Source organism: Oryctolagus cuniculus, chromosome 6, assembly GCF_051225735.1.
Source record: "Oryctolagus cuniculus isolate XC-2025 breed Fujian yellow rabbit chromosome 6, ASM5122573v1, whole genome shotgun sequence".
In the NCBI taxonomy this organism is placed as follows: Eukaryota; Metazoa; Chordata; class Mammalia; order Lagomorpha; family Leporidae; genus Oryctolagus; species Oryctolagus cuniculus.
In genome coordinates this window covers 7,378,722-7,399,029 of record NC_142872.1, presented here as the reverse complement: position 1 = coordinate 7,399,029, position 20,308 = coordinate 7,378,722, and the positions used below count along the sequence as shown (strand labels likewise).

Here is a 20,308-nt window from a genome sequence, read left to right as displayed (position 1 = left end):
GGTTTTAAAACCTCTGCTTAACAAAGGACTAAATTTTAAGAGGCAGAACAACAATCCAGAAAGTCAACTCTAATTCAAATTCTATCCCAACCTGAGAGATTATAAATGCACACACTTATTTCAAGACTATTTCAAGACTCAGGGATTGCAGAGACTAACACAAACTCTACCTAAAATCTGGCACCTTCCTTTAGGAATTCTATAGGACAGATCCCCAAGAAAGTAAGCTGTAAAACAGGATAGCGTGTCGCAACAAAGATAAAAAACAAAATCCTAAGAACCAATAGCCTTTCCACGAGGTAAAATATTTCAGGGCGTGCGGGCAGGTGCCGCAGCACGGCGGGTTAAGCCGTCACATGGGGTGCTGGCCTCCCGCCGCAGTGCCTGGTTCAGGAGCCGGCCACTCTGCTCCCTGGTAACGCACAAGCTGAGAGCTCGGCGGGGTCCCCGCTGCGCCTGCAGTCCAGTTTCTGCTCAAGTGCATCCTGGGAAGCAGCAAGTGATGGCTCAAATACTTGAGTCCCTGCCACCCAAGTGGAAGACATGGATAGAATTTCAGGCTCCTGCTGACCCAGCCTAGCCCAGACCTGGCTATTGCAGACATAAGGAAGGTGAACCAGTGGATGTAAGATAGTGCTCTCTGCCTTTCAAATAAATAAAAATATTTCAGGGACTGCTTAAGTGATATTGGAGCTGGATCCAGAACGAGGAAGAAGGGAACGTGGCTGCACAGCCCTGGAGGGAAGGACATGAAGGAAGAGGGGAATGTGGCCACGTGGCCCTGGGAGGGGAGGACACGAAGGAAGAGAGGGACGTGGCCACGTGGCCCTGGGAGGGGAGGACACAAAGGAAGAGGGGACATGGCCACGTGGCCCTGGGAGGGGAGGACACTGAAGGAAGAGAGGGACGTGGCCACGTGGCCCTGGGAGGGGAGGACACAAAGGAAGAGGGGACATGGCCACATGGCCGTGGGAGGGGAGGACATGAAGGAAGAAGGGGATGTGGCCACGTGGCCCTGGAAGGAAGGACATGAAGGAAGAGGGGCACGTGGCCCTGGAAGGAAGGACATGAAGGAAGAGGGGGATGTGGCCGCGTGGCTGTGGGAGGGAAGGACATGAAGGAAGAGGGGGATGTGGCCGTGTGAGGGGAGGACACTGCAGGAAGAAGGGGACGTGGCCACGTGGCCCTGGAAGGAAGGACATGAAGGAAGAGGGGGAATGGCCACGTGGCTGTGGGAGGGAAGGACATGAAGGAAGAGGGGGACGTGGCCATGTGAGGGGAGGACACTGCAGGAAGAGGGGGACGTGGCCACGTGGCCCTGGAAGGAAGGACATGAAGGAAGAGGGGGACATGAAGGAAGAGGGGGACGTGGCTGCGTGGCTGTGGGAGGGGAGGACATGAAGGAAGAGGGGGACGTGGCTGTGGGAGGGAGGACACGAAGGCAGGGAGAACAGAGGGCACTACACAGACGCCATTCCCGACACTGCCCTGCACAGCCGCAGCCTCCCCTCCAGGCCTCTGCACCCCTGCTCCTCCCCGCTCCTCAGCGAGAACTCATCGAGGACCCGGTCTCCGACACTCCCCCTTCACAGCTCTGTCCTGTCCGCTGCGCTCATCACCACCTGGCAGCCCCAAGTCGGCTGCTTCTCAGCTGTGTCTGTGCCCCACCGGCACAAGCAGCAGTCTCCCGCTCTCCTCCAGCTGTTACGCCCAGCCCTCCACCTACCTAAGAGACAATGCGTGGGTGCACCTGGTCCTCCCCGAATGTCCACGGTGGACCAGGGGCCAGGAACTCAGCTCAGGCTTCCCATGCCCCATGCCGGGGGCAAGAACTCAATCCCCCGGAACCCTCACCAATGCCTCCCAGCGTGTGCCCCCCGGCAGAAAGCTGGTGGGGCACGGGCAGGAATCACACCCAGGCACGCCGATGAAAGAGGCAGGCATTTTAACCGCCAGGCCCGATGTCTGCGCCTTCTCCAGACTTTCAAACAGTGTCTGTACACTCAGGAGGTAAACGACAGTGCTTACAAATGGGTGAAACCAATGCATCAGAAAGCTTCACCTCCACAGAGGTTAGATCTGGGGGAGGATTCGGAACCAATCAGTGATCTTAAATTATTCCTGAAAGACAAATGCAATTTATCAAAGACTGATAAACAGACACGTCTTCTAGGACCCCACTTCTACACAGCCAGTAACCAACACATTTTTTTTTTAATACTTTGCAGCTCGCTGCTCCCATCTCAGGAGCACTGTCACTCATGCGCCACCAAAAATGCCACCTGAGCCCCACTGCTGCCCCAAGTGCCTCTGCCCACGCTGACCGTGACGGCAACCGACGGAGGACAGCGAAACTGCACTTCCATCCCCGCGGGGCAGGAGAAAGACCCGGTCCTAAACCCGCACGGCACGAGTGGATCCACTGCCCGTATTGGGGACGCTGCTCACTGCGGAACTGTAGTTCATTCTACACCTGAGGAAGTTTGTTTCTGAATTCTTTCTATGATGGCACCGGCGAAACGGCCAGGAGAGACTGTCAACAAAGGCGAGTACTGTATGCGAAGCAAAAGGGAAACAATTTAGTGGCTTTTTTTTTTTCACTCGGACGGAGCAACCAGAATCTCATCCTGGATGAAAATGACGGTGGAATTCGGCGGCGCGTTCCGATTCAGGTTGGACGGGGCGGGGGGCCTGGAAGCGACTCTTCATTGCTGGCCCCAGCACACAGCCCAGCGGCCCGGATCGCTCACTCCACCTAACGCCTCCGCGACCGCAGCTGCGTTTCCAGCACTTGTCAAGGCAGCAACGACCCCCATCTGGGGCTGTCGTCTGCCCTCGCACGAGCCGCGGGGGCGTCTCGGGCACCCCGACACCACACGACAGGCGCACCTCCCGCTAGCCCTAGCCGGCGGCCCGGGCCCACCCACCCTCCCGCACTCGTCAGCAGCGCCCAGCGTTATTTCCGCTTCCCAAAGACACGCTGTCACCGGCACTGCTATTCACCAGAGGCGAAACTGTGCACCAGGGCCAACTCCCTCCCGCAGGAATACGCCAGGCCGGAGGCTGCGACCGCGGCTCCCGGGCGGCGCGGACAGGACCCGCAGGTCCTCACCGCAGACACCGCCGGGTCGCCCGGGCTCGGGGCCAGGGGCGCACGCCCCGGAGGCCGCACCGAGCGCGGAGGCCAGGGGCGGCCCCCGGAGCAGAGCAGCCGGCCGGCGCACCTGCCGGGGCCGCGGCCGCCAGGGCCCGCGCCGCCGCCGGGGAGCCACGTCGGAGGCCGGGGGCGGCGGGGCGGGGGCGGCCGGCTCCCGCCCACCCGACGCGGACAACCCCGAGCCCCAGGCCCGCCGCGCGCCGGAGGGGGTCGCTCCGAGGCGGCGGCCGCCAACGACTGCCCCTCGGCCGGCCCGCGGCGGCCGGACACTCACGTAGGGCTGGTAGAACTTGGAGAGCCGCGGCTTCCCGTGGTTGTTGAAGATAAGGATCGCCTTGATCATGGCTGGGCCGCGCCGGGCCGACCCGGTGGGCGCTGGCGGCCGGGGCGGGGGCGGGCGCGCGAGCCTCGCCTCAGGATCTGGCCGGCGAGCCTTCCCCACCCGCCCCCTGCCACGCGCGCGCGCGCGCTCCCGAGCCGCGGGGCGGGGCCTCGGTGGGGCGGGGCCGGGAGGGGCGGGGCTGGCTCCGAGGAAGCGGAAACATGGATCGGGCGGGGCCCACAGGGCGCGGGGTGTCTGCGCGCTGGGCCGCCCAAGAGGACTTTACCCACGACCCCCTTCCCGAATGTCTCTCTCCGGAGTAGACATTATCCGCTACCTTAACGGTCAGAGCCAGCGACAGCTCGATTTGGGGGACTCACCGGCGACCCCAACTTCCACTGTCGGGTCAGACTCCCCTACAGCTGAGCGTCCTTTGAGACACTCCACGTGCAGGGCCCGCCCCCCGCACGTGCTCAGCCGTCACTTCCGCCCCCCGCTGCCTCCCAGGGAAGATGGCGGAGGAGCCGGAGGCAGTGTTGCCTCTTCCTCCGCTCGCTGCTGCTGCTGGCGGCGAAGGACTCCCGGAGGGCTCCCCGGAAACAGCCACGCCGGAGCCCCCTTCTTCCGCTGCCGTCTCCCCGGGGACGGAAGAGCCTCCTGGCGACACCAAGAAGAAAAGTAATTTGGGGAGCTTCCTTGTGGGCAGGGAGGTGGGTGGTTAGACGCGCGCGGCTGCAGGGGTGGAGGCCGATAAAGAAGCGAAATTCAGAAAGCAGGCGGTGAGCGCTCTCTGAGGGAGCGCCCCTCGCGGGAGCCCGCTCGAGCGCTCGGGGGCGCGCAGCCGGGCCCGGACCACCGCGTCCGGCCGGGCAGCGCAGCCTGGGCCAGCCCGCCCGCGTCTGCAGGTGCGCGCCGGCTGAGGTCTCGGCAGCTCTGCGCACTAGCCGAGGAGCGCCTCGTCTGAGTAATGATCAAGGCGAAAAGACTTAGAATTCCTGCCCTCCACCCGTCCGGGGTTTTCCCACGGTTGAGCGTAAATTCACTTCTTGCACCAAAAACAAAAAAAAAACCTGGAATTTTACGCAGCGCGAGAACCGCCAAGGAAACAGTAAAGGCAGAGGCGCGCTCTGCCCGAGAGTGTGGGCCCTCTGCCGGCGAGATGGGCCCTCGAGAGTTCGCGTGCCCCTGTGAACTGCGGGGTGCTCTGGGGTGGGCTGTCCTGAGCGCTCTGCAGCGTGGGAGCTGCCCGCAGGACAGACGAAAGCCGGCTGGAATCCCGAGGTTGCCTCGTCGCGGGCGGCGCTCCCTCCGGCCCTTCCCGCCCTGTGGGCCCCCGGCGCGGCCCTGACCCCGGCGACCCGGCCCTTCCCTCCCTGCGGACCCCCGGCGCGGCCCTGACCCCGGCGACCCGGCCTCTCCCGCCCCGCGGACCCCCGGCGCGGCCCTGACCTCAGGGACCCGGCCCTTCCCTCCCTGTGGACCCCCGGCGCGGCCCTGACCTCAGGGACCCGGCCCTTCGTTCCCTGTGGACCCCCGGTGCCGCCCTGACCCCGGAGACCCGGCCCTTCCCTCCCTGTGGACCCCCGGTGCAGCCTGGACGCCGGGGACCCGGCCCCTCCCGCCCTGCGGACCCCCGGTGCAGCTCTGACCTCAGGGACTCGGCCCCTCCCGCCCTGTGGTCCCCCGGCCCGGCCCTGACCCCGGGGACCCCCGGTGCGGCCCTGACCCTGGGACGGTCCCGTCGCTCCCCCGCGGTGCGCTGGGGTCATTTCTGTAGACACCCACCGCGGTATTTCTCCAGCAGAACCCTGGAACTCACAGAACTCTGGCTGTTTTTTTCTTCTAGTTTACCATAAGCAGGGGCAAACTTCGAATTTGCTGTTGTGATATAAAACTTGGTTTCTAGCGAGGAAGAAAGGTGTTTGAAGCAGGCCAGGGTTCTCCCAGCCGCGAGGCAGGGTGAGCGGGGGAGATGGTGGACCTAGCAGCCGCCCGCTCCGAGGGCTGAGTAGCTGGTGCTGACCGTCCCCGGGCTGGGCTGTGCCGTCTGGCTGCGGAGGAGTGAGCACCTGTGGAGTAAGAGCCGCTGTGATGCAGCTGGACCCTGCTGGGGCCTTGAGCGGCCCTGCTCCTGCTGCAGTCCCGCCCCTCCTGGGGATGCCTGGTTGAGGCTGAGCTGTGGGCTTGGCTGACAGAATCCCCTCTGCTGTCTCCAGTGCGTCCCTCTTCCCCAGGTGACTAAAGCTGGGGTCCCTAAGTAGCTCTGGAGCTGAAGGCTAAGTGGGAAGAAACCAGCGCCCTGGGTGCTTGGCAGGAATAAACTCGAATAAATTGGGTCTGACTCATTGCGTCTCAGCTTTGAATGCCAGAGCAGCAAGGCTGTTAATAGGATGGAGCTAACTTGGGGTTTTGCATTTCGTTGTTGATTCCCTTTTCATTTTCCTTATTTAAGGAGAATAACTTTCTTCGTGCGACAGATTCCTGGTCTTCGGGTTTGTGTCATCTATACCTTGGGTCTTTGAAATCTTGTGATTTCTCAGACTTATTTCTGGTTCCTCGTTGTGTTTTATTGTCAGTAACTTACTGTTTTCCTTTATTTAAAAGTATATAGCAGAAGACTAGGTAGTTAGGAAAAATGTAAGTAAAACCAAATAATGTTTGCCTGTAATGCCACTTTAGATACAATGGTTTTATACATGGTTGTGAGTTTTGTGCTAGATACAGGTCTAAGCATGTGTTAACTCGTCTGATCCTCACAACAGCCCATGAGGTAGGTGCCATTATCAACGGAGAAACTGTGGCCTGGTGAGGGTAAAAGGTTAGGCCTGATAGCATACGTATCACAAAGGGCACAGCCAGGATTTATAGATGTATTTCATTATTTATTTGAAAGACACTTACACAGAGACAGAGGGAGAGAGAGAGAATGAACAGATGAGCAGCCAGAATTTAAACTGTCATAGTGTTTATCTTATTTAATCCTTATTGGGTATTTACATTTACCAAGTCTTATTTTTCCTGTTTATAAAAAAAAATACACTTCAGTGTGTCGCTCCCCCTCTTCGCGGAGGAACGACACAGGACCCTGCGCTGTTCTTTCGTCTGCTCGGCCCTCCCCGGGTTTGCTGCTGGTTCTTCCCGGGTTGGCTACTATCCCTTCCACCTCCGTGGAAGGGCAGTTCCCCCTAGCCACATTCCCCACTTCCGCAGGGGAGCGGCACACCGCCGGCCGGCTCTCTTCGGGGGCTGCACAGGTGTTCCTTCAGCTAGATGTTCCCCTTAGATGTTCCCCATAGATGTTCCCGATGCATGCCGTCTCTCTCCTCCTTTATAGTCCTCCTCTGCCAATCCCAACTCGGCTGCCCACACGCCGAGTACGCTGCTCTCCTCCAATCAGTAGCAAGTCCTACAGTTTATTGGTTGAACTGGAGGCAGCTGTGTGGAAGCTGTTTACTTCTCTCCCAGCGCCATATTGTGGGAGAGCAGATGCATAGAATAAGTCTTAATTCCAGTAACTCAGTCTAGTCCGGTTTGCTCCCCACACAGTGAAGGTAAACTCCTTCTAAGTGAATCTTCGTGCATGTTAGGTTTTCTTAGACTACGTTCCTGGAAGTATTATTGAGTCAGAGTGTATCTTCAAATATTGGCATAGGTATTGGCTTGTGTGCTTTCCAGAAAGGGCACCATTGTGTATTCTCAGTGGCAGTATCGTCTGAACTATTATTCTGTGTCTTTACTAGTTTGGTAGGTGAAAAAAACCATGATGTTACTTGACAGGACTATTACCGTGAATATGAATGCTGCTTCATGTTTTTATTGACTCTGAAACTGTGTTTGGAATCAGCTGTTACGTCAAAGTGCATTTTAGGAATTGGCTCCAGGGGGGACAACTTTGGTATGGTCTGGGGAAGAAATGGTGATAAAGAATATTCACATTTTTAGATCTGTAACATTTTTATCATAAACATGTAATACAGATAGGCTTATGTGTTATAGTCCTTTCTATTAGAATCTCTCTGGGTGTTTCAGTGGAATTGTGAGTGATTGTTTTTCTTTCTACCTTCACAGTCGACATCCTGCTGAAGGCTGTGGGAGATACCCCTATCATGAAAACCAAGAAGTGGGCTGTAGAGCGAACAAGAACCATCCAAGGACTCATTGATTTCATCAGAAAGTTCCTTAAGCTTATGGCCTCAGAACAGTTGGTATGAGACCAGCAGGCGCTGTTTTCCTCAGTTCTTAGACAGCAGAGCCGAGCCTGCCACATGTACAAATGCACGTGCAGCCGTGAATGCTACTTTGTGGAGCTCTTACCTTTCTTAGTGGTGGGATCAATGTGCTTTCTGGCAGGGTTTTCTGGGGAAAGGTTTTATTTATTTCATCCCAGTGTTGACTTTTTCCATTTCTTCTCGAGGTGAGCAGTATGTCTTTGCTATGTATTATGGTAGAGCTAAGAGTTGAAGTTATTTTGTATTGTAGCATGTATTAAGCATTTTGTGGTGTATTAAATTTATATCAGACTTTTGCTTTATTTATGAGGAGGTGGGGAAACAGAAAGAATGCCCTCGTCTGCTGGTTCACACCTCAGCTGCTTGCATGTGCTGAGGCTGGGCCTTGCAGAGACCGGAACCTCAGGCGGCATCTCGGGTGGCAGGAACCCAGTACTTGAGCTGTCTCCAGGGCTGCACATGAGCAGGAAGCAGAATCGGAAGCAGAGCTGGAACTGGAAGCCGGCACTGCACTGTGGGATTGAGGGCATGCCACGTGCTATGCCAGTCGCTTTAGTTTGTTATTTGACTAGGAAATGAAAGTGTCTCCGTGTCCCATCATGCATCACTTTTAGCAATGGGGACATGTTCTGCAAAAAGTATGAGTGGGTAATCTGTTTTCACGAGGACATTATAGAGTGTGCATACACAGACCAAGACAGCTGTAACACCACTAGGCAGTGTAGTCTTATGGAACCACCATTTTCCAGGGGGTTTTTTGTTGAGGAAGCATCATCATGTGATACGTGACTGTGTTTGGTATTTTGGCAACAGTTAAATTTAAACTGTGTGTGAGAAACCTTTGTCTTCAGACAGATGGCAGGCTTGCACAGTATTGCTGTAGATAGCATATGAGTGGCTAGGCAATTGAAGAACCAATACGTATTTTTAAAATACAAATTAATTTGTATGTGTAACCATGGGAGGGGTGTATTTGCTTGTGAACCCAGCAGTCGTGGGTTAAAATGAGCATACCAGTTATTGATGCTGAAAGCGTTTGAAGTTTATTTTGTCAGTGAGGAGCAAGGAGCTGACTCAGATGGAAGAGTTTGGCCATCAGTGGCTGTCACAGCAGGAACATCGGTGTGAAAGTAAATGCAAGGTGGGTTGGGCACTAGAGCTAGAGGCAGGAAGAGCATGAAGCAGCAGGCCTGCGGGGAAGGTCGTTCTGGTAAACTTTGGGAATATTTGCGTTTTAGAGGTGAGCGTCTCCCCTCGTGATGCTCAGTGAGTGTCACTAGAGTTGATTGCAGGGGACTGTCAGCTGGGCAGCAGATCTGGGCGTCACCGACGCGTGTGCAGCTCAGCCCTCGGTAGCTGAGGACTTTGCAGTTCCGGCTGGTGAGAGGGGCAAGAAAGGAGCCGTGGCTGTGTCACTGTAGTGAAGATAAGCACGAGGAGTGAGTAAGGTAGGAAAGCAGAGGAGGACGGGAATGTAGGGGCCGGTGTTGTGAGAAATAGAATTCATGTTCTTTGAAATAAACCATAGTAAAATTGATCATCCTTTCCCACATAAAAGCAGTAGAAAGCAAAAAAAGACTTAGATCACTTTCCTGGATTAAACTAGAGCTCACATCTTCTTTTGTCTGGCTCTTCCCACGTGATTTTAGCGAAGTAGATGTTACAGAAACATATTACTAAGAATTCTGGGAAGATACTGGTATCAGAAGGTGTAGTTGAATCTTGAATTTGCAAAAACAAAAACAAAAAACCTCATCCACTGGATAGCAAGACCAAAGACCCGTGGTTGGTATTGATGAGCATTACAGAATTGGGCGGCAAGGTTCTTAGAAACACCAGACATAGTTAGTGAGGACAGCCACCCACCACTGCAGGACGGCCCGGGTATTGGGTCAGTGCTAGAAGCAGCAGCAGGCCACAGAGTTGGCATCTGACAGCGCTGGGGAGAGAACCTCAGATGAGCCCCCAGGTCCTCACCGCACAGCACAGTGGCCCCACGGAAGGATGAGAGCTGAAACTGGGAGGGCTTTTGTCCTCCTGCAGCTCAAGGTTATACGCTGGCACGCGGGGCCTGAGCAGTTCCAGCAGTCCAGCCCCTGAGAGCTTTCAAAATACACTCAGTAGGGTTAAGAGGATCTTGTACTGAAGAGAACCTGGGAAATTATATCAGAATTGAATAGGGTAGTAATGCAAGGACCCGATGCAGGAGCTGGGAGCAGAGCCTGTTTATTGATTGCTACTCAAGAAAACAGCAAGAGCAGCTCTGTTAGGTCAGAAAAGCCAGCCTAACCCACCACATTGTTAGCGTTGAGGAGAACATCAAGGCCAAATAAAATAGTCTGTTAATGTTACAGGAAAAAAGAACAAGACCAGAATGAGCAGTTTTTTAAAGAGTTACAGATACAGATCTTCCACCTGTTGATCCACTCCTCAAATGGTCACAATGACCAGGGCAAAGGCAGGAGCTTCTTCCAGGTCTTCGATGTGGGTTCAGGGGCCTGAGGATTTGGGGGCATCTTTTGCTTCTTTCCTAGGCATGTTAGCAGGAGCTGGATTTGAAGTGGAGAAGCTGGGGTGAACTGGCGCCTATGTGGGATGTGAGCGTTGAGGCGGCAGCTTGACCCATTATGCCACGATGCTGGCGACTTTAAGCAGGGCACAAGCTCTTGGTGATGTGCAGGAGCTTGGAGAATTTGATTCTCAGGACTCCATTGCGGGAAATCTGCTAGAGAAGGAGCAAGCACGGTGGTGATTCTGAGGCAAAGGGTACCGGTTACAGCTAGAACTCCTGCTCCTGTGCTGCGTTGGGAAGCTTTCTTCCAAATAATCTACTTGGGTTAACCCAGGGGAACTGCATCTACTTTAAAGTGACAAAATCTGCTTGTTCCTTCAGTGGAACACAGATCATAATAACGTGCTGTCTGTGTGGAGCTTTGTAGTATACAGCACAGTTTCAGCTCAAACTAGCTGAATGCTGAATGGCCATCTTTTTTCTTAGGGGGTGGGGATGGCCGAGAGAACTACTGGCTCACTTCCCCAATACCCACAGCACAACAGCCAGGGTAGGGCTACCCCAAATCCAGGATCTCAAAACTCACAGAGTCCCCCACGTTGGTGGCAGGGACCTAGGTGTTTGAACAGTCACCTGCTGTCTCCTAAGGTTCGCATTGGCAGGAAGTGGAAGGTGGAGCAGGGACTTCTAAACCAGGCTTTCTGATGTGGTTCGGTGGGAAGTAGGCATCGCAGGCGGCAGCTTTGCTTTTTGTTGCCATTGTTACAGTCACGCTGGGTTGCCGACTCTGTTACAAAGCCACGTGGAGGCCCATGGCGCCCATGGCGTTCTGCTCCACCTGCTCTAGCCCACACGGACCCTATGCAGCTTTGGCGTCTCCTGAGCTGCGTGCTAGGCTCTGCTAATGCCGCCTCTGCCCTGTGCCTTGTTAGGTGCTTCTTCACGTGCACCCCCAGCTCTCCGTGTTTGCCTGCCTTTCTGGTGAGTCAGAGCTGCTGAGGGCCGAGATCATAGTGACCCATTTCCCCACGTGTGCAGTTCTCGCTACGTCACAGGCGCTTGCTTTGCTGAAGTGAAAACTGTCACTGGGAGCCGTGCTCAGTGAAAAGACAGCGGATGGAAGACCCCTCTCTCTGCTTCCGCCTCTCTGCAAATCTACTTTCAGATAAATCTTAACAAAAAGAAAAAGGAACCAAAAGAGTAACATCCATGTTCACTCATTGACTGTCAGTAGTGATGCACAATTGTATCTGTATTGTAGGATAGCCATAGTAAGGTACACACTGTTGCTACTTCCTGTTAAGTTTCTGCAAATTTTATGGTAGAACATCAGGCACCATTTCTTGATTTGTATGATTTCATTTTATCTTTCCTAGTGATTACAAGAGGTGTAAGTAGTAGTAATTGGCCATATCTCTCAGTCAACTGTTGTGGTACTATTTTCCTTTTTTTTTTTTTTTTTCAATCTATGTTAAACCAGGAGTTACAGCTAGATCGGTAGAGGGATTTTTTTTCTCCCATTATTTGAGAGATGGGGAGACAGATCTTCCATCCACTGATTCACTCCCCAAGCAGCCAGGGCCGAGCCAGCCTGCAGCCAGGAGCCCAGGTCTCCCAGAAGGGCTTGGGGGACCCAAATGCCGGAGCCACCAGCTGCACCTCCCAGGCACACACGGTGGAATTGGAGGAGGCCTGGAACCAGGCACCTCAGCATGGGATGCCGGCGTCCTGGGCGGCACCTCAGCCCACCGTATTGCAGTCCCTCTGCCTGGCACATTTAACCTCAGAGGTTGATTACAGGTATAAAGGGAAAGTGAACGTGTTCCCTGCAAATAAAGCTTTGTTTTCCAACATGAAAATCTAGAGCCAAGTAGACGCTGACTTTTTGTTTTAGTGTCTGACTTTTTGTTTCAGTGTCTTCTGGAATTTTAAGTAATAGGAATATTTTAGTAGAAAGGTGCTAAGCTGAAACATTGAGCAGCAGTTAAAGAACAAGGTTGAGGTTGTGAGGCCCCAAGGCTTCACGTGTGTTACCATTTCCTTCTCCAATGGCCTGCAAGTGATGGCTGGAGCAGCACCCAGCCTGGCAGAGCCCTGGAGGTGATGGTGACTGAGCAGCACCCAGCCTGGGAGGGCCCTGGAGGTGATGGTGACTGAGCAGCACCCAGCCTGGGAGGGCTCTGGAGGTGATGATGGCGGAGCAGCACCCAGCCTGGGAGGGCCCTGGAGGTGATGGTGGCGGAGCAGCACCCAGCCTAGCAGGGCCCTGGAGGTGATGGTGACTGAGCAGCACCCAGCCTGGGAGGGCTCTGGAGGTGATGATGGCGGAGCAGCACCCAGCCTGGGAGGGCTCTGGAGGTGATGATGGCTGAGCAGCACCCAGCCTGGGAGGGCCCTGGAGGTGATGGTGGCTGAGCAGCACCCAGCCTAGCAGGGCCCTGGAGGTGATGGTGGCGGAGCAGCACCCAGCCTGGGAGGGCCCTGGAGGTGATGGTGGCGGAGCAGCACCCAGCCTGGGAGGGCCCTGGAGGTGATGATGGCTGAGCAGCACCCAGCCTGGGAGGGCTCTGGAGGTGATGATGGCTGAGCAGCACCCAGCCTGGCAGGGCCCTGGAGGTGATGGTGGCTGGAGCAGCACCCAGCCTGGCAGGGCCCTGGAGGTGATGGTGGCGGAGCAGCACCCAGCCTGGGAGGGCCCTGGAGGTGATGATGGCTGAGCAGCACCCAGCCTGGCAGGGCCCTGGAGGTGATGGTGGCGGAGCAGCACCCAGCCTGGCAGGGCCCTGGAGGTGATGGTGGCTGGAGCAGCACCCAGCCTGGCAGGGCCCTGGAGGTGATGATGGCGGAGCAGCACCCAGCCTGGGAGGGCCCTGGAGGTGATGATGGCGGAGCAGCACCCAGCCTGGCAGGGCCCTGGAGGTGATGGTGGCTGAGCAGCACCCAGCCTGGGAGGGCCCTGGGGGTGATGGTGGCTGAGTGGCACCCAGCCTGGGAGGGCCCTGGGGGTTCAGACAGTGAGGCGTGTGTGTCGTAAACTACTCAGGAAAAAGGTGCTCAGTATCTTTTTTTTATGCTTTTTGTTGGTTTTTGGCTGTGTGTGAAATTTTGTTAGAAGAAATTCTGTCTCTAATTATTGGTCAGAACATTTTTTTGTGATTTATTGAATAACCTCCAAAAAGCACTTGAAAAAATTAAAAATTATAAAATGTTGGGAATAAAAATTACATTATTGCTCTCGAGGAAAGAAATTGAGGAAATGAAGAGTTTTGGGAGGCTTCCTTCAGTCTGAAAACAGTTGAAGACAGCTGGCTGATTGAAACCCAGCAAATGCAGCTCTGTCAAGATGGCATTACAAATAAGTCTCTCTTTTTTCTTTTTTGTAGTTTATTTATGTGAACCAGTCCTTTGCTCCTTCCCCAGACCAAGAAGTTGGAACTCTGTATGAGGTAAACAGTTACCGTGTCTGTCTGAGAGTGGGGTGTGCCCCAGTGCTGTGTGGGTACTGCAGCTTGTGTCGTGTGAAGTCGCACCTTGAGTAACCGGCATGCCATTCATGACCAAGGAAAGAAGAGAGGACTTGTCTGTCTCTCGACACCTTGTACATGCCAGGATCTTAATAAGTTACACAGTGATAGAAGATTCAAGGAAGAAGTTATTCTTCAAAGCCACATTTCTTTTTCTTCTTGGAAAGTAGGATGTCCTTTTTCTCCTTCTAGTTTCTTCCACGTTGTTCACATAGCCCATAATCCAGAGCTGCCTCAAAAAATGAGCGAAGTGTCTAAGAACAGTTTTATTCATCATTTGTGGAATTTAATGGTAATCATTAGAATATAAACGCACTACCAGAAACAGGTAAAAATGTGTGCGTTATGGTCAGGCATCGGGAAGTTAGGGTGAAAGGCTGGCTCTCGGAGGGCGGTGAGCACCCTCCTTTTCTTGGCCGGCCGGGCCTGCGATCCGCTCCCCACCATGTGCAGGAAAGGGCTCCGGTCCCCTCGGCGTCATGTCTGCTGTGCCGGCTGCTTCCCATTCGCCGGTTCTGTCCTCCAGCAGTGAGACAGGGCAAAAAAAAAAAAAAAAAAGGATTAAACTCTGTAAGCCAGTTCCTACGGGTTTGCATTAAATATTACAGTAATTAGATGTTTCTGATATGAAGAGGCATCTTTTGGAAGAAGTAGTCTTGTAACACGGTAGCATCCATATGTGGATATTTAGGATACTCATAATTTTGTTTTTCTTGGTTTTAACCCATAACAGCAATTGAGTTTGATTTGTTTTTTTATTTGTCTTTTTTCTTTTTGTAGTGTTTCGGCAGTGATGGCAAACTGGTCCTGCATTACTGCAAGTCGCAGGCGTGGGGATGAACCACAGAGGGAAACTGCTTACGACATAGAAGGACTTTGCGCGGAGGAATCGGCTCTGTGGCCTGCCCAGCATGCCTCTCCTGTACCCTAGTTTAAGCATAAAAAGGGCCATAGATTGCACGGGCTCAGGAGTGTGACCAGAGTGAGACACTGACCATCCTAAAAGACTGACGAGTGTGCCCCTTGCTCCCACCCAGCACGACTGTTGAGGCTTCTGATCTGCCTTCAACATAGAATCGGAGATTAAGATGTTGCATGGTTCTTCATTGCTGTGTCTCGAGTGACTGATACTGTCCCCTTGGAGAAAGGCCCTGCTGGTTTTTTTGTAGTGAGTTCATTTCCTAGGGAATTGCTTTCTCTCCTCATTGTTCAGGAAACCTGTTTGGGGTGGAATGTTAACTTTTTTGTGTCTACCATGTTGTTCAGCAGCTTCACTGACCTGCTGGCGGAATACCTTCCGTAGTCCAGCAGGGGGCAGCCCAGCTGGCAGAAAAGGTTTGGCAGTGTGGGTTCACATCTTTGCTGGTGGTGACAGAGGACAGGGTGGTTCTTGCTAAGTTCTAGCAAACATCTCGCTAGGGGAACAGGCATGTTGACATGCGGAAGGACTGTTCTAGGGAATATGCAAAGTGCAGTTATTAGGAAACAGGAATGTTGTGAATTCTGGACTAATGAGTCATCCAAGAGCTGTCAGTCCTATCTGAGTGGTTCCTGGGCCCTGTGGTGTAACTGCAGCATCGACTCTGACTCTGTCTACACAGCAGTCAGCGCTCGCTGGGTGAGCCTGGCAGAGCACCTTGAGTGTTTTCAAGTGCGTTTTCCACGTCGAAAGCCCTGGAAGAATAATTGAACCTTAGCTTCCTGTCACCCCTAGAGCACTGCTTTTACTGATACTGTTGACTGGTCATGTTCCCTGTGAGAATTCATCTTTTTCTGTTGTGTTTGTTGTCATGTTTTTTGTAAAGCATTCTTGGAAATTGAGTGCAATGTCCAAATGGGATCTTAATGTGTACTAGAATTCCAAGTATCTTTTTTCAAAGGTAGTGGTAGGAATGATGGGATTTTAAATTCCAGAGTGCACATCCTGGCTGTTGTTCAGCCTTACATTAGCACCAGAGGCATGCTGGTTAACAGTGCCCTTCGTGGTGAAGAGATCACTGTTGAGTTCTTGTCTGCCCCAGACCGTAAATTCTTGGTTCCTTATATACCAATGTGTCTCTCTGGTAAATTCATGCAGCCAGTGGTCAGAGTGGGGTAATACTGACAGGCAGAATTGTGCCACGTTACGAGATTAGGAAACAGACTTGTATATATATAAGTTGAAAGAAAACCTGGAAAATGTATTTTGAAGTCAAGTAAGTTGGATATAGGAGGAATCTGTTCCCTGCTTTTTGGTGACTTAGAGTTTACTGAAGGAGGTGAATTTATTATATGCATAGGTATTTAAGAAATAGCAAAAGTTTCTTGAGTTTGTATGTTTGCTGCCAGTATGAAATAGAATATAATGATAGAATGTAATGATAGAATACCTACTACCTCAACAACCAGAAATCTGAGTTTGAAATTTTAACATCAATTTAATTATTCTATTTGACCAAAATAGCTTGTTAACTTATTAAAGCTAAGATTAGGGGGCCGCGCCGCGGCTCAATAGGCACGGCGCCAGCACACCGGGTTCTAGTCCCGGTTGGGGTGCCGGATTCTGTCCCGGTTGCTCCTCTTCCAGGCCAGCTCTCTGCTATGGCCTGGGAGTGCAGTGGAGGATGGCCCAATGTCCTTGGGCCCTGCACCTGCATGGAGACCAGGAGGAAGCACCTGGCTCCTGGCTTCGGATCAGTGCGCCTGCTGCGGCAGCCATTGGAGGGTGAACCAACGGCAAAAGGAAGACCTTTCTCTCTGTCTCTCTCACTGTCCACTCTGCCTGTCAAAAAAAAAAAGATTAGGGGGCTGGTGCCATGACGCAATAGGTTAATCCTCCGCCTGTGGCTCCGGCATCCCATATGGGCACCAGTTCTAGTCCCAGCTGCTCCACTTCCAGTCCAGCTCTCTGCTATGGCCTGGGAAAGCAGTAGAAGATGGCCCAAGTCCTTGGGCCCTGCACCCACATGGGAGACCAGGGGGAAGCTCCTGGCTCCTGGCTTTGGATCAGCGCAGCTCCGCCATTGTGACCAACTGAGGAATGAATCAGCAGATGGAAGACCTCTGTCTCTCTGCTTCTCCTCTCTCTGTAACTCTGCCTTTCAAATAAATAAATAAATCTTTAAAAAAAATATATTATGCTTTCATCTTTTAAAATATGCCAAGGACTTAAATGAGTTCCATATGTTTAGGGCATAAGGTAAGTTAAGAATGTTTTATCTGTATCAAAATAAGATTGTATATATCCTGGAATCTCTGATTTCTACAAGTTTTGACCTTAAAAGAAACCTTTAGTATCATCACCTTCTGTAATCAAGTGAGAAAACTAGAAGTTCGTAATATGCCTCAGGTTACATAACATTTGTCAGTGCAGTTAAGGAATATGAAAAGGAGAACTACCTGTCATGCAGCTTTTGCTTCATTTTCTGGGAGTTAAGGTATGCAAGGCAAGCTCCTGGCACTTGGAAATCAAGCGTCAGCCACTAATGAAAAGCATTCAGGAATCAGCCATTTTAGTCTTATTTCTGGTACATAATGTGTGTCTATGAGTACCTGTGATCAGTAATGTTACTTCTGTGGAGTGAATGAAATTAAATACAGTTGGCAAAATGTAAAGGAAAATGTGTAATTTATTTACTTATTTGAGAAGCAGAGAGTTTGCATCTGCTGGTTCACTCAGAATGTCCACAGCACCTGGGGCTGGGAACTCAGTCTTGTTCTCCGGTGTGGGTCGCAGAGGCCCAGCTACTTGAGACGTCACTAGTGCCTCCCAGTGTGCACATTAGTAGGAAGCAGAAATCAGCGGAGCCAGGACTTAGCAGACACTGGCATAGGGGATGCAAGCGTCCCAGCCTGTGTGTAGCTGCTCGGCCAAACACACTTCCTAATTCACGTTTTTGTACGACAGAGGTGGTGGAATATGTTAGCAATGGATGACGGGTGTCTTCTGTGTTGAGAAAGCACAATTCGAAAAACAAGTGGCCAAGAACGCATGAAAACCCTGTTGTTGGCCGGCGCCGCGGCTCACTAGGCTAATCCTCCGCCTAGCGGCGCCGGCACACAGGGTTCTAGTCCCGGTCGGGGCGCCAGATTCTGTCCCGGTTGCCCCTCTTCCAGGCCAGCCCTCTGCTGTGGCCAGGGAGTGCAGTGGAGGATGGCCCAGGTGCTTGGGCCCTGCACCTCATGGGAGACCAGGAAAAGCACCTGGCTCCTGGCTCCTGCCATCGGATCAGCGCGGTGCGGCAGCCATTAGAGGGTGAACCAACGGCAAAGGAAGACCTTTCTCTCTCACTGTCCACTCTGCCTGTCAAAAAAAAAAAACCTGTTATTAAGAGAAAAAACCCTATGGTTATAAACTATCATTAATGATAAAAAGTGGTGAAGAATTCTTGGTGAATGGTGCATGAACCGGGTGCTTCATCCTCAGGAGGCAGCTGGACATTATCTAGTACAAACTCAAAACGGTGCAAAGTCCACTTGGTCATTGACGTATGAGAGCCCTCTGGCCCTCTGTGTGCTTGAGCTGATGGAAGACCGCTAAAACCCCTGTTCCTGGGACACTTCCATTCTAGTTGGAAGGAGTGGGCAGGTTCTCAAATCCGAATTTAAATCTTGAACTTTTAGAGTTGAATTTGAGTCTGAACCCCAAGTGGGAAGAATTCCAGTGAGTCACCTCCCATAGATCCTTTATATCATCGCAGCAAATACAAGTCTTCAGAAATCTCGTGGGGAATATGTGATAGGAAAAAGCTGGCTGGATTTCAAGTTTTTTACACCAGAACTATTCCATTTCCCCCTGAACTTCCTGAAGTCCCCTCGTAGCACATACGACAGATGATTTACTTCCGATAGCCCCGAGGAGCCCATCCGTTGTGAGATGACTCATTTTCATACAGAACTGTCTTCCTTACAGGGCATCAAAACCTGACTCCCTGTTTATTCCAACCCTCTGTTCCCAGTTAGAGTACCTAGATCTGCAAAAGCTCGTCTCCCGATTCCCACTGCAGTGTTCCCAGGGTCCTCTAAATAGCAAATGCACACTCGCCGCTGGTGAGACTTGTTGACTCCTGTCCTGGGCTGCTTTAGTCTATCAGCAGATCCTGACGGCTTCACCTTCAAAACATTCAGAATCCCAACTGTGTGTTACGGTTTTTACCTCCTTGGCCAAAGCCATCTGTGTTCTTCCTCTCGAGTTGTATTTGGACATTGGTGTGTCCCACCCTCCTTCCAGTAAATACAAGCCACGAGAACGGTGACTTAGGTGAGCAGTGCTCTTGAAAAGGTATCAGGTGGTTCGGCAGGTCGGTGTACGTGGTTAGTCTCTCCAGACCTCTAATGAGTCTAGTTCCTTTTTCTAGATGTCTGTCCCCATACCAGTGTCTGGCCGTCCGTCTCTAAAGATTTATCTATTTCAAAGGCAGAGTTAAAGGGAGAGAGAGAGCTTCCATCCTCTGATTCACTCCCCAGATGGCCACAATGGCCAAGGCTAGGCCAGCCCAAAGTCTCCCATGTGGGTACAGGGGCCCAAGTAGTCCAGCCATCTTCTGCTGCTTTCCCAGGCACGTTAGCAGGGAGTTGGGTTGGAAATGGAGCAGCCAGGACTCAATCCAGCACCCATATGGGATGCCTGTGTTGCACACAGCAGCTTAACACTGTGGCACAATGTCTCTTAACACTTCAGTCATATAGAACTACCTCAATACATCTTGGCATTCTACTTATGTAATAGAGCCTATAATGCCACTGACGGGTGAGGTTGCACTGGCAACTCTGCGGGAGAATTCTGGCATCAGTCTACTAAACAGCTCTGAACCTCAGGACCCCTACAGAAAGTCTGGCAAGTGAAGTTACCAATTACCAATTTGCTTCACCATGCGTGCACCCAGATATTTCTTGAGTAGCTGTCCTGCACAAAGTACTAATGAGGATATAAAAATAAAACTCAGAGCCTGTGCTAAGGGTTCGCAGCCCCCAAAGAGTGACGAATGCTCAGGCTCCAGTTGTCAATGCAAAGAAATTGCCAATCTGAGAGGAAAGCAGGTGCTAGACTTTAAAATTTGAACATGTTGGCCGGCACCGTGGCTCACTTGGCTAATCCTTTGCCTGCGACACTGGCACCCCGGGTTCTAGTCCCAGTTGCGGCGCTGGATTCTGTCCCAGTTGTTCCTCTTCCAGTCCAGCTCTCTGCTGTGGCCCGGGAAGGCAGTGGAGGATGGCCCAAGTGCTTGGGCCCTGCACCTGCATGGGAGACCAGGAGGAAGCACCTGGCTCCTGGCCTCGGATCGGTGGCACAGCGCACTGGCCGTGGCAGCCATTTGGGGGGTGAACCAACGGAAAAAGAAGACCTTTCTCTCTCTCTCACTTTGCCTGTAAAAATAAATAAATAAAAATTTGAACATGCTGAAATGGCCTTGTAGAATACAGGCAGAAGGAAAGGAAGGGAATTAATCCAAAGGGTCTGTATTGGGGGAGCTGGAACCATGGAACCAACTTCTGGAGGCTGGCACAGGAATCCAGCCGCAATGAAACAGACTGAAGGAGAGCAGCAAGCTTTGCACGGAGGTGAATCCTGAGAGGAATGGAGGC

General features: G+C 52.5%; 2 protein-coding genes and 1 non-coding gene across 7 annotated transcripts in view; 2 read left to right on the top strand and 1 right to left on the bottom strand.

The window, feature by feature from the left end:
- AP3S1 (adaptor related protein complex 3 subunit sigma 1) overlaps window positions 1-3,601 on the bottom strand; it is a 60,339-nt gene extending 56,738 nt beyond the window's left edge. For all 3 annotated transcript variants that reach the window (XM_008254913.5, XM_089334814.1, XM_051844090.3), the window contains exon 1: window positions 3,432-3,601. In XM_008254913.5, coding sequence (XP_008253135.1) covers window positions 3,432-3,500 — 69 coding nt within the window. In that variant the 5' untranslated portion in view covers window positions 3,501-3,601. The remainder of the gene's footprint in view (window positions 1-3,431) is intronic.
- A 376-nt stretch (window positions 3,602-3,977) lies between these two features.
- On the top strand, window positions 3,978-16,854 carry ATG12 (autophagy related 12). 3 transcript variants are annotated; one of them, XR_016235070.1, is made up of 4 exons: window positions 3,978-4,157; window positions 7,548-7,893; window positions 13,604-13,666; window positions 14,525-16,854. XR_016235070.1 is itself a non-coding variant. In XM_051844094.3 (4 exons), exons 1-4 carry the CDS (start codon window positions 3,992-3,994, stop codon window positions 14,582-14,584), a joined length of 426 nt encoding a protein of 141 aa, XP_051700054.1. In that variant the 5' UTR covers window positions 3,978-3,991; the 3' UTR covers window positions 14,585-16,854. The 3 variants fall into 3 exon arrangements, 2 of the variants coding, with proteins under 2 accessions (XP_051700054.1, XP_069932120.1); XM_051844094.3 differs by having other exon boundaries at window positions 7,548-7,684; XM_070076019.2 differs by lacking the exons at window positions 7,548-7,893; window positions 14,525-16,854 and having other exon boundaries at window positions 13,604-13,665.
- Window positions 14,147-14,283, top strand: LOC127490856 (small nucleolar RNA SNORA57). Its single transcript, XR_007919247.2, has one exon. It is a non-coding gene; the product is annotated as a small nucleolar RNA SNORA57 (small nucleolar RNA).
- Window positions 16,855-20,308: the final 3,454 nt, after the last annotated feature.